The 13,975-nt window shown below is 43.2% G+C and overlaps 1 protein-coding gene across 1 annotated transcript in view; it reads left to right on the top strand.

Annotated features, from left to right (window-relative positions):
- LOC311133508 (copine-9-like) overlaps positions 1 to 9,827 on the top strand; it is a gene marked incomplete at both ends in the record, with an annotated part of 180,465 nt that extends 170,638 nt beyond the window's left edge. Inside the window, 2 exons of the mRNA XM_084167014.1 lie at positions 121 to 178; positions 9,526 to 9,827. Coding sequence (XP_084023140.1) covers positions 121 to 178; positions 9,526 to 9,827 — 360 coding nt within the window. The remainder of the gene's footprint in view (positions 1 to 120; positions 179 to 9,525) is intronic.
- Positions 9,828 to 13,975: the final 4,148 nt, after the last annotated feature.

Below are 13,975 nucleotides of genomic sequence, written 5' to 3'. Positions count from 1 at the left end.
GATGTGTATTGGTGGGTGTGTGTGAGTGTGGGTGGGTGGGTGGGTGGGTTAATGTGTGGGTGTGTGGGTGGGCGCATGTATACCTCACACATCACCTTTGTGTTATCCCCTTTCTCACAGGCTGCCGCTCTGCCCATGTCTATCATCATAGTGGGAGTAGGCCCTGCTGAGTTTGACGGTAAGTGTGTGTGTGTGTGTGGGTAAGTGTGTGCGTGTGCTCATGAACATCCGGCATGCGTGCATGTGTGTGTGCGCACGCCCAAAGTGGTTAGCTAGCTACACTGCCAAAAAAAACATTAAAGCCTTTTAAAGTTCAAAGCACACAGCTTCTGATCAGAGGTTCCACTGCCTGTGAAGTGCACTAAAGATCAGCAGGGTAGGTGACAAAACAACACTTACTGCAATCTCCTTCCCAAAGGCTTTAGGAACTGGTGAATCCCCTCCCCGCTCTCCATCTCTTCCAAATGTATCTCCCCCTGCCTTAAAGCTACAGCGAGGATGCCCATCCCTCCTCCTGCAGAGCTACAGCGAGGATGCCCAACCCTCCTCCTGCAGAGCTACAGCGAGGATGCCCATCCCTCCTCCTGGAGAGCTACAGCGAGGATGCCCAACCCTCCTCCTGCAGAGCTACAGCGAGGATGCCCAACCCTCCTCCTGCAGAGCTACAGCGAGGATGCCCATTCCTCCTCCTGGAGAGCTAAAGCAAGGATGCCCATTCCTCCTCCTGGAGAGCTACAGCGAGGATGCCCAACCCTCCTCCTGCAGAGCTACAGCGAGGATGCCCAACCCTCCTCCTGCAGAGCTACAGCGAGGATGCCCATTCCTCCTCCTGGAGAGCTAAAGCAAGGATGCCCATTCGTCCTCCTGGAGAGCTACAGCGAGGATGCCCATTCCTCCTCCTGGAGAGCTAGGCTTTTGCTCTGGCCCTGTCCTACTCTTCTAACACAACTGATTTGATCCTGACGAGCAGCTTGAGTCTTATAGTAGGGGTGGAACAAAAGCCTACACACCCAAGGTGTTTGTACATCAAATTGATCAGAAATACAGTGTAGACATTGTTAATGTTGTAAATGGCTATTGTAGCTGGAAACTGCTGATTTTTAATGGAATATCTACATAGGCGTACAGAGGCCCATTATCAGCAATCATCAGTCCTGTGTTCCAATGGCACATTGTGTTTGCTAATCCAAGTTTATCATTTTAAAAGGCTAATTGATCATTAGAAAACCCTTTTGCAATTATGTTAGCACAGCTGAAAACTGTAGTGCTGATTAAAGAAGCAATACAACTGGCCTTCTTGAGACTAGTTGAGTTTCTGGAGCATCAGCAATTGTGGGTTTGATTACAGGCTCAAAATGGCCAGAAACAAATAACTTTCTTCTGAAACTCGTCAGTCTATACTTGTTCTGAGAAATGAAGGCTATTCCATGCGAGAAGTTGAAGATCTCGTACAATGCTGTGTACTACTCCCTTCACAGAACAGTGCAAACTGGCTCTAACCAGAATAGAAAGAGGAGTGGAAGGCCCCGGTGCACAACTGAGCAAGAAACAGACGCCTCACAGGTCCTCAACTGGCAGCTTCATTAAATAGTACCCGCAAAACACCAGTCTCAACGTCAACAGTGAAGAGGCGACTCCGGGATGTTGACCTTCTAGGCAGAGTTGCAAAGAAAAAGCGATATCTCAGAATGGCCAATAAAAATAAAAGATTAAGATGGGCAAAAGAACACAGACACTGGACAGAGGAAGATTGGAAAAAAGTGTTATGGACAGACAAAATCGAAGTTTGAGGTATTCGGATCACAAAGAAGAACATTTCTGAGACGCAGACCAAATGAAAAGATGCTGGAGGAGTGCTTGATGCCATCTGTCAAGCATGGTGGAGGCAATGTGATGGTCTGGGGGTGGTAAAGTGGTGGTAAAGTGGGAGATTTGTACAGGGTAAAAGGGATCTTGAAGAAGGAAGGCTATCACTCCATTTTGCAACGCCATGCCATACCCTGTGGATGGTGCTTGATTGGAGACAATTTCCTCCTACAACAGGACAATGACCCAAAGCACAGCTCCAAACTATGCAATAAATAATTAGGGAAGAAGCAGTCTGCTGGTATTCTGTCTATAATGGAGTGGCCAGCACAGTCACCGAATCTCAACCCTATTGAGCTATTGTGGGAGCAGCTTGACCGTATCATACGTAAGAAGTGCCCATCAAGCCAGTCCAACTTGTGGGAGGTGCTTCAGGAAGCATGGGGTGAAATCTCTTCAGATTACCTCAACAAATTGACAACTAGAATGCCAAAGGTCTGCAAGGCTGTAATTGCTGCAAATGGAGGATTCTTTGACGAAAGCAAAGTTTGAAGGACACAATCATTATTTCAATTAATTAAATCATTATAACCTTGTCAATGACTACATTTCCTATGGATTTTGCTATATTTCCTATTCAAACTAATTTCATGTATGTTTTCATGGAAAAGTGACCCCAAACTTTTGAACGGTAGTGTATGTATTTGTATTTATATGTATGTATGTACACTACCGGTAAAAGGTTTTAGAACACCTACTCATTCAAGGGTTTTTCAATGGTGAAGACATCAAAACTATGAAATAACACATATGGAATCATGTAGTAACCAAAAAAGTGTTAAACAAATCAAAATATATTTTATATTTGAGATTCTTCAAATAGCCACCCTTTGCCTTGATGACAGCTTTGCACACTCTTGGCATTCTCTCAACCAGCTTCATGAGGTAGTCACCTGGAATGCCTTTCAATTAACAGGTGTGCCTTCTCAAAAGTTAATTTGTGGAATTTCTTTCCTTCTTAATGCGTTTGAGCCAGTCAGTTGTGTTGTGACAAGGTATGGGGGGTATACAGAAGATAGCCCTATTTGGTAAAAGACCAAGTCCATATTATGGCAAGAACATCTCAAATAAGCAAAGAGAAACGACAGTCCATCATTACTTTAAGACATGAAGGTCAGTCAATACAGAACATTTCAAGAACTTTGAAAGTTTCTTCAAGTGCAGTCGCAAACACCATCAAGCGCTATGATGAAACTGGCTCTCATGAGGACCGCCACAGGAATGGAAGACCCAGAGTTACCTCTGCTGCAGAGGATAAGTTCATTAGAGTTACCAGCCTCATAAATTGCAGCCCAAATAAATGCTTCACAGAGTTCAAGTAACAAACACATCTCAACATCAACTGTTCAGAGGAGACTGTGTGAATCAGGCCTTCATGGTTGAGCACGGCGCTTGTAACGCCAAGGTAGTGGGTTCGAACCCCGGGACCACCCATACACAAAAAAAAAAAAATGTATGCACGCATGACTGTAAGTCGCTTTGGATAAAAGCGTCTGCTAAATGGCATATTATTATATTATGGTTGAATTGCTGCAAAGAAACCACTACTAAAGGACACCAATAAGAAGAAGAGAATTGCTTGGGCCAAGAAACACAAGCAATGGACAAGGGCTATTTTTCCAAGAAGGAGAGTGATGGAGAGCTGCATCAGATGACCTGGCCTCCACAATCCCCCGACCTCAACCAAATTGAGATGGTTTGGGATGAGTCGGACTGCAGAGTGAAGGAAAAGCAGCCAACAAGTGCTCAGCATATGTAGGAACTCCTTCAAGACTATTGGAAAAGCATTCCAGGTGAAGCTGGTTGAGAGAATGCCAAGAGTGTGCAAAGCTGTCATCAAGGCAAAGGGTGGCTACTTTTAAGAATCTCAAATATGAAATATATTGGTAACTACATGATTCCATATGTGTTATTTCATAGTTTTGATGTCTTCACTATTATTCTACAATGTAGAATGAAGAATGAAGAAAAATGAAGAAAAACCCTTGAATGACTAGGTGTTCTAAGACTTTTGACAGGTAGTGTATGTGTATATGAATGTATTTATATGTGTATGTACAGTGGGGGGGAAAAGTATTTAGTCAGCCACCAATTGTGCAAGTTCTCCCACTTAAAAAGATGAGAGAGGCCTGTAATTTTCATCATAGGTACACGTCAACTATGACAGACAAAAGGAGAAAATCACATTGTAGGATTTTTTATCAATTTATTTGCAAATTATGGTGGAAAATAAGTATTTGGTCAATAACAAAAGTTTCTCAATACTTTGTTATATACCCTTTGTTGGCAATGACACAGGTCAAACGTTTTCTGTAAGTCTTCACAAGGTTTTCACACACTGTTGCTGGTATTTTGGCCCATTCCTCCATGCAGATCTCCTCTAGAGCAGTGATGTTTTGGGGCTGTCGCTGGGCAACACGGACTTTCAACTCCCTCCAAAGATTTTCTATGGGGTTGAGATCTGGAGACTGGCTAGGCCACTCCAGGACCTTGAAATGCTTCTTACGAAGCCACTCCTTCGTTGCCCGGGCGGTGTGTTTGGGATCATTGTCATGCTGAAAGACCCAGCCACGTTTCATCTTCAATGCCCTTGCTGATGGAAGGAGGTTTTCACTCAAAATCTCACAATACATGGCCCCATTCATTCTTTCCTTTACACGGATCAGTCGTCCTGGTCCCTTTGCAGAAAAACAGCCCCAAAGCATGATGTTTCCACCCCCATGCTTCACAGTAGGTATGGTGTTCTTTGGATGCAACTCAGCATTCTTTGTCCTCCAAACACGACGAGTTGAGTTTTTACCAAAAAGTTCTATTTTGGTTTCATCTGACCATATGACATTCTCCCAATCCTCTTCTGGATCATCCAAATGCACTCTAGCAAACTTCAGACGGGCCTGGACATGTACTGGCTTAAGCAGGGGGACACGTCTGGCACTGCAGGATTTGAGTCCCTGGCGGCGTAGTGTGTTACTGATGGTAGGCTTTGTTACTTTGGTCCCACCTCTCTGCAGGTCATTCACTAGGTCACCCCGTGTGGTTCTGGGATTTTTGCTCACCGTTCTTGTGATCATTTTGACCCCACGGGGTGAGATCTTGCGTGGAGCCCCAGATCGAGGGAGATTATCAGTGGTCTTGTATGTCTTCCATTTCCTAATAATTGCTCCCACAGTTGATTTCTTCAAACCAAGCTGCTTACCTATTGCAGATTCAGTCTTCCCAGCCTGGTGCAGGTCTACAATTTTGTTTCTGGTGTCCTTTGACAGCTCTTTGGTCTTGGCCATAGTGGAGTTTGGAGTGTGACTGTTTGAGGTTGTGGACAGGTGTCTTTTATACTGATAACAAGTTCAAACAGGTGCCATTAATACAGGTAACGAGTGGAGGACAGAGGAGCCTCTTAAAGAAGAAGTTACAGGTCTGTGAGAGCCAGAAATCTTGCTTGTTTGTAGGTGACCAAATACTTATTTTCCACCATAATTTGCAAATAAATTCATTAGAAATCCTACAATGTGATTTTCTGGAGAAAAAAAATCTCAATTTGTCTGTCATAGTTGACGTGTACCTATGATGAAAATTACAGGCCTCTCTCATCTTTTTAAGTGGGAGAACTTGCACAATTGGTGGCTGACTAAATACTTTTTTCCCCCACTATATGTGTGTATATCTATTTGCAAAAAATATATGGAGGATTGGAAGTGATGCAGACAATTAAATAAAATACATAATTATGGACCACACTTATTATGCCTATTCCAAAAGATAATTGGCTAAGTGATTTGATAATATTTTTAAATACTGTCGGTAGTTGGGGAAGGGAAACGGAGAGGGGAAATTATTCATGCTTAACGACAAGGGGGGTCTCTGTGGGACCTATTACACACTACACAGGGCTGTGCGAGGGGTCAGGGGTGGCTGCCGGAGGATGTGTGTGTGTGTGTGTGTGTGTGTGTGTGTGTGTGTGTGTGTGTGTGTGTGTGTGTGTGTGTGTGTGTGTGTGTGTGTGTGTGTGTGTGTGTGTGTGTGTGTGTGTGTGTGAGAGAGAGAGAGACGGAGAAGGGAGAGAGAGAGAAAGAAAGAGAGAGATAAGAGATAATAGAAGAGAGATAAAGAGATAAATCTATTAAGAGAGATAAAGAGGGAATGTGTATTTAAAAGCATATAAATTAAACCGCTAGAGTATTGTTGTGTGATGGGTTGACTGCTTGCTTCAGAGTGTGTGGTGGTTGGGGAATCGGCATAACTTTAACTTTAAATGGTCTATAGGAAGAGGGTTATTTGATTCATCTACGCTGTCGTATCCTCCTTTAGCTCAGTCTCTCTCTCCACAGGGAGCCTGTGCAAACAGATTGTCTCTCTCACACACACACACACACACACACACACACACATTTGAGTGCGACCCTTAAAGGCCCAGTGCAGTCAAAAACATGATTTCCCTGTTTTTTATATATATCTCCACACTATGAGGTTGGAATAATACTGTGAAATTGTGAAAATGATGATAATGCCCTTTTAGTGTAAGAGCTGTTTGAAATGACTGCCTGAAATTTCAGCCTGTTTTGGTGAGATGGAGTTTTGGCCTGACTGGTGACATCACCAGGCAGTAAATTAGTTAATTGACCAATAAGAAAGAGAGTTCCAAACCCAGCTGCCAATAGCAGATCGTTTTCAGTTTTCCCCTCCACGCTCAGAAAATTCCCAAACAGTCCTAGCTAAATTCTTGCTTGAGAAAAGTATCTTTGCTAAGAAGCTATTTTCATTTCTTTTTTACTATTTTAAATAAAAATAATTACAGTAAGGTACTTAAATGTTTCACAGACATTATTTGATATTGAGATAAAAACGGCTCCATTGGACCTTTAAGCAGCATCTTCTCTCCTCTCTCTTCTGCTATTCCAATCTTCTCTCCTCTCTCTATCAGACCTCAGGATAAGACCGGGATGCAGACAGTTTGAAGTAACAAAGGTTTATTACAACAACAGGGGCAGGCAAGCAACAGGCCAGGGTCAGGCAGAGGTCAGTAATCGAGGGCAGTGTCACAAGGTACAGAACGGCAGGCAGGCTCAGGGTCAGGGCAGGTAGAATGGTCAAAACTGGGCAAACTAGAAAACAGGGACTAGAGCAAAAACAGGAGTACGGGAAAACCGCTGGTAGGCTTGACGAGACAAGACGAACTGGCAACAGACAAACAGAAAACACAGGTATATATGCACAGGGGATAATGGGGAAAATGGGCGACACCTGGAGGGGGGTGGAGACAAGCACAAGACCGGTGAAACAGATCAGGGTGTGACACTCTCTTCTGCTATTCCCATCCTCTCCTCTCATATTCTCTCTCTCTGCAAATCTTTCCATCATGCCATTCCTCTCGCCAAATATCCCACATGTTCCCATGAAGTTTACATGTGGGCATCTGTTTGGATGCCTTCATGTGTCAGGGGGTGTTTGTGTGTATATGTGTGTGGGGTGAACGAGTGTGCATCATCAGTGTGTACTAAGCACCCCTGTGCCTGTATGTGTACACACACACACACACACACACATGCACACATACACACACACACACACACACACATACACACACACACATGCATGGGTGGGAAATTCATGGGAAACAGAAGGTGTGTGTGTGCGTGCATGCATGCGTGTGTTTGTGTGTGTGTGTATGTGTGTGTATGCATGCATGTGTGTGACACTCAAGGGAGCAGGTGGCTCTGTATAAGTCCCTGTGAGTCAGGGGATGCCCCCCAAATGCCTGGGTTTACCCAAGACACCTGGCCCCCTTCCCTGTTCTCCTGCTGTCCCGTCACCCCCTCTCTCTTCTTCTGCACTGCTATACCCTGCCTACAGCCATCTGTCAGCTCTGTAGTGCCATCTATAATATCCCCAGTCAGTCCTCTCCAAACATGCCGCATGATCTCGTCCCAATAGGTATAACTGGCTCCCTTTCCTTCATGACCACTGATGGGTGAAAGCAGGTCACCAGCCCTTTGCCTTCACTTATCCAGTGCTTTGCAGATCAGTTGTCCATCAGTGGTCCATGGGATGCTGCCCGTGGCTGAGGCGTGCTCAAGACCTCAGTGTGAACCCTACTGTATAGTCCCACATGCATGGCCAGGCATCTGCTTCCCAGTTCCTCTTCACTCCACTACACCAGACCAGACCAGATGGACCCACAGCTCCTCAACACCAAAACAGATATTAGTATCAATGGTGTAGTCCAGGGTTATTAAACTCTTACCCTACAAGGTCCGGAGCCTGCTGGCTTTCTGTTCTACCTGATAATTAATTGCACAGACCTGAGGTCTAAATCAGTCCCTTATTAGAGGGGAACAATGAAAAAATGCAGTGGAACTGACTTTGAAGTCCAGAGTTGAGTTATAGGGGTGTAGTCTATTAGAATTTTACGGCATCCATATTAGGAAGTTCTACGTTCTCACACTTTCTAATATGGATGCCGTAGATTATTAAAGGGGTAGTGCAGTTAAAAACGTGATTGTCCTGTTGAGAAAAAGAAAAAAAAAATTTCCATAACACTCTGAAATTGGGAATATTATGATAATGCCCTTTTTGTGTTAGAGATTGAGTTTTTGGCCCAGATCATGACGTCACAATCTGATCTGATTGTAATAAACCAATGACCGTTCATCTGGGTAAGGGGGTGGGCTCTAGACCATCCTATCAGCCAATCAGGGCTGTGTATGTAAATATCTTCAAATTTGTTTCTTAACGCCCATATGGTCAGACTGAGAATTTCAAGGGCCAAAGGAGGCTCAGGGAAATAAATTATAAAAAAATATATTTTGGAGTTATTTTCATTAAATAAACACACACAGTGATTTATTAGACATGCAGTGATGATTTTTTTTTTAATGTAATAAAAAGACTGCAGGGGACTTTAAAATCAGTCCTAATAATGTTCGGTGGAAGTTTGAGGATTATTTTTTTTATATGTTTTTGCGTGGGTTATGTAGAGGATTATGTCCTTACCCCAATATTATTTGATTAGTTGAGTTTTTGGCAAACAAAGTGGCATAGGGTACCATATTTACCACAAATCCAGCACACATTAATAGCACATATAACATTCTGTCTAACAATGGATCTATGTGCCGTTATCTCTGTCTGACTCTGTCTCTAACTCTGACTCCATCTCTGTTCCTACTGCTGTCCCATTTCTCTACCTCTGCCTCTGTCTCTAACTCTCTCTCTCTCTGACTGACTCTCTCGCTCTCACTTTCGCTTTCTGACTCTCTCTCTGACTCTCTGACTCTCTGTCTCTGACTCTCTCGGCCTCTGCCTCTCTCTGTCTCTGTCTGTCTTTGTCTTTCTCTCTGACTCTGTCTCTCTCGCTCTGTTTCTGACTCTGACTCTCTCTGTTTCTGACTCTGTCTCTGACTCTCTCTCTCTCTGACTCTGACTATCTCTCTCTGCCTCTGCCTCTCTCTGACTCTGTCTGTCTTTCTCTCTGATTCTCTCCGTCTCTGACTCTGTCTGTCTCTCTCTCTCGCTGTGTCTGACTCTGACTCTCTTTGTCTCTGACTCTCTCTGACACTCTCTCGCTCTCTGTTTCTGACTCTCTCTGTCTCTGACTCTCTGGCTCTCTCTCTGACTCTGCCTGTGCCCCATGTCTCTACCTCTGTCTCTGTTTCTGTTCCGTAGCAATGGAGGAACTGGACGGTGACGAGGTCAGAGTGTCCTCTAAGGGGCGCATTGCTGAGCGAGACATAGTCCAGTTTGTGCCGTTCCGGGACTACATTGACCGCCAGGGCAACCAGGTGCTGAGCATGGCACGGCTGGCCAAGGACGTGTTGGCAGAGATCCCTGAGCAGCTGCTGGGTTTCATGAAAACGAGGGACATCGAGCCCCAGCCTGCCCTGCCCGCCTCCTCCACCACCACTACCACCTCCAGCACCTCCACCACCACTACTGCCCCTATAGGACTCAACAACCTGTGCATCTGAGAGCGGGGTTTGGGTGGGGTGGGGTCAGAGGTCGGGGGGTCTTAGGTCTAGGGCCATAGGGCCATGGTTTGGACTATTTTCAGTTGCAGCGAATACCTGAAGTGCACATGAACACACACACACACACACACACAGGCAGTTGCTGTCCTAGTCAGAGGGGTAGACTGCAACAGCACTGAAAGCTTTTTCACTACCCCTCCTTCCATGTTGAAGTCAGCTGTTTTCCTGATTCTTCTTTTATCTCCCTGCCATAGCGATGTCCTGCCTGGCGGACACAGCGCCCTGCTGTGATGGAACGACTCAACAGCTCAACAGGGGTCAAATGCAGCGTGACCTTTGGAGCTGAGAACTGTTGGAACTTCCTCTGCAGTCACCAACCCCTTACCGACCCCTTAGCTTCTTTCTTAATGAAGGGGTCAGGGATCGGTCGCAGTTAAAAGTCAGAAAAAGCAAGAGTTTGTGGACTTTTCGGCGGATATAAAGAGAGATCGATGTTCACCTTTTTTCCTATGCCTCACTAGTTCTGCATGCAATGAGTGTTTCATCCTTGCGTCTTGTTGTGGTCCGAAACAGAAACAGCAACAAACTGGCCACTTGGGTTGCAATGGCACTACTCTACTTTGACCACTCTCTGGCTAATGTATATTTTCCATGTGTATAATGACACTATAAACATTGCAGAAAGTCGGTTAATATCCAAAACAAGTGAAAGACACAAAGTATCTTCATGTTTGGTGTCTACTCAGGGCATTTCTGGAGGCTTTTGGTTGAGTTTCTCAAAACGAGGGAGACAGAAACAATATGGCGTATAGATGGTTGTAGTCTCAGCCTCGGCCACTGGAGTCCTTGTGTTCATATATCTTCTCATCATTCGTTGTGCAAGGACTGGTTCGTCTTGCCCAGGGGTTGATTGAATAGTGAATATATTGTGCTATGCCAGTCCACACTATATGTATATAGGTAGTTGAATGTTACCTCTTCAAAAATATGTTCTATATATTCCTGATATATTCCAAGTGTTGAAATGTATATGTTTAATAGGATGGCCTGTGAAAAGCGCTATATTTCAGATCAGAAAATAAATTCAGATACAGAATGTGTAAATATTGAAATAACTTTTGTCATAAGGGCCTGCTAGCTGGCAATTGCGTACTCCTGTTGAGAGAAAAGCCTTCATCTTCAAAATGAAGGGTCGTAAAATCGAAATTGGCTTGAGATGGAGCATAGCTTGACGTCACTGCACAGGTTATTTCTGGCCCAAACATTGGTCTGAATATACCTTGCCATGACCCCACTCTCCGAGGGTGTCTCAGGGGGAGTTGGGATATGCAAAAAGCACATTTCCAATTCACATATGCGTATAATAAACATGCATAAAATAGGACAAATATAATCACCCACCAAATTATTATTATGATATTAGTACAGTACCGAGTCAGCTATTTTTAAAACTTGTCCTTGATTTCCTCCTTCCAAATTGTATATTTTTCTAGCTTTTGCCCAGCGATTAAAAAATGAATCATTTATGAAGTGGTCAGTCAATGGTGGCAAAACCTGCTCCGTCTTTCAAACTCTGTGGAGCGTGCTCCTGTTTAGAATGAGAAAGTTTCGGCATGCGCTCGCTGAACAAAAGTGCTTAGATGTAGTAAAGAACGCATCAACACTTCAGGGTCACCATGACCATCCATTTTTGCTAGAAAGAGGAGAGTAAGAGAGTGTGCCTCAGCATAGGTTGTTCTCAAAAGTGCGGTCCCTCGCCACAACCTGTTTTGAGGGAGTTGAAATGGGCTGCTTTACATTGCAAATGTATGCATGGTTTCTTTCCGCCACAGCTCTGGTTTCTGAGATATGGGTCTATATGTTCATTGATGTTTTGGCTGGGCTCATAGGCTCTACACAAGTTTATTTACAATGCATGTAATGCATTCTTTTTTTGTACTAGTCTTTTTATTATGCCTTTGTTCTTTGAGAAATGCCTGGCTAGAAGGGATCATTCAAACACAAAGCTTTTTTTTCACATTCAAGCCTCTATTGTGATTTGTTTGATTTCTCTCTCTTTCTCTCTCTCTCTTTCTCGCTCTTTCTCTTTCTTTCTCTCTCTCTCTTTCTCTCGCTCTCTCTCTCTAAATCTTTCTTTCTCTCTCTCACTCTCTCTCTCTCACACTCTTTCTCTCTCTCTCTCACTCTCTCTCTTTCTCTCTCTTTCTTTCTTTCTCTCGCTCTCTCTCTCTCTCTCTCATACACAGATCTTCCCATCTCTCTCTTCATTCATTCACTCTCTCATACATAGTGGTAGTTTACTACTACTAAAAAGATCACCATAACATTTTTGACCGTGCCAAAAACGGACATGGCTTCTCTTGCAAAAAAAGTATTTCTCTGTAAGTAAATTGCATAACAATAGTTGTCGGTGCCAAATGTCATCGTTCCATTTTCACACAGCACTTAAGGAGAGTGCTTGGACCTACACCATGTATTGGAAAGATTGGGTGATGGCCCTTAGATACCCTGGGAAAAGATAAACCATTGGGGAATCTTTTCAGACCAAACTTTTGGGAAATGATAAAGCATTTGGGGCATTGTGACAGCAGGTCAACTAGAGCTAATACCAGTGCTGGACTTAGACAGCAGCTCACCGGAGCTGAGTACCGGCACATAAAATGTTCTACTGCTTGAGCTCCTGTTACTCTTATAAAACATTAGCTCAAAAGTATTGTGGAGCTCCTGCCTCTAATTGTAAACAGTACAGGCACCCAAAATGAGTACCGGAACCTATTTCAGTCCAAGTCAAACACTGGCTATAGAATAAGATGGACAGTAGTATGAAGGGTTGTCTTAGGACTTACAAAGAGAAATGGATATGTGGCCTTATTTCTGTCATAATCCCATAAGTGTGTGTAGGGAGGATTCTATTTTTATATGATTCAATGCAAGTCATAATTGCATTATTTTGCATGCTAAGCTGATTAGTCGACACACTGCTGATGTTTGTGGTCGTCAAAAATAACTGTTCTTCACATTTGAAATTGACTAAAATGTTCCTATTTGGCGAGTGTTCTGTGCTTGGTTGGTTTTGTACGAGACTGGATTGTCTATTGAATTTTGTCAATGTTCTTTGTTGTACACTGTATAGTATACAGGAACTGCCAATTTAATAACCCCAAAATATAATAGAACATTTGAATAGTAGATGGATTTCTAACAGACAACGTTTTTAGTGCATGCGTGTAACAGTGTTATAAAGTCAAAAAGTAAACCTCAATTCACATCACCTGTTGAACATTTTTGCATAAAGCATGACTGTCTGGCTTTGTGTTCTGTGTAGCTTTTGCTTATAAGTATACCTAATGTAAATATATCGGAGTTCATGTACAGAATATTATGTGATCAGTCTTCCTCCAGATTTTCTTTCTATAATGATTCTATAAATGTATATATATGTCATTCCATGTCCATTTGTGTTGGTCACAACCTATTTGTAAGTTTGTCCATTTGTTTTATAAATATTTTGCTTAGAAATCAAATAAAGATATATTATTAAGACTAATCGTGGTATAAAAGTTGGCAGATGATGTTTGTTCTTGGAATTAACAAAATAATGCATGCTTTAAGAAAGGTCAGTGACCTGGACAGTGCATCTCACTCCCCCAAAACAAATCATCATATTCATTATTATTCTGCATGGTGGAAGTCTGCCTGTACTGTTGTCCGTAGCTATTATGTCTATGCTGAATTGGCCTACATGGGAATCTGTGAATCTTAGAGAAAGCTCTCTGCCTCATTGTGAATTAGTAATACTGAAACTTTAATATGGACTAAAATACACTATTTCTAGTTATATTAACACATTTAAGGGCATTATATATTAATGGCATTACTGATCGTTTGTTGACCAACACTTTCAAGCACTTAAAATGTTTTTGTATATTAGTGTGCAAACTGACCATAGACTGAGTGTACAAAACATTAGGAACACCTTCTTAATATTGAGTTGCACCCCCTTTTGCCCTCAGAACAGCCTCAATTCGTCGGGGCATGGACTCTACAAGGTGTCAAAACCGTTCCACAGGGATGCTGGCCCATGTTGACTCCAATGCTTCCCACAGTTGTGTCAAGTTGGCTGGATGTGCTTTGGGTGGTGGACCATT

The sequence above is a fragment of the Coregonus lavaretus genome (assembly GCF_964263955.1).
Source record: "Coregonus lavaretus genome assembly, chromosome: 8".
In the NCBI taxonomy this organism is placed as follows: Eukaryota; Metazoa; Chordata; class Actinopteri; order Salmoniformes; family Salmonidae; genus Coregonus; species Coregonus lavaretus.
Note: the sequence above shows the minus strand (reverse complement) of the source record. Positions and strands in the feature narration are given on the sequence as shown.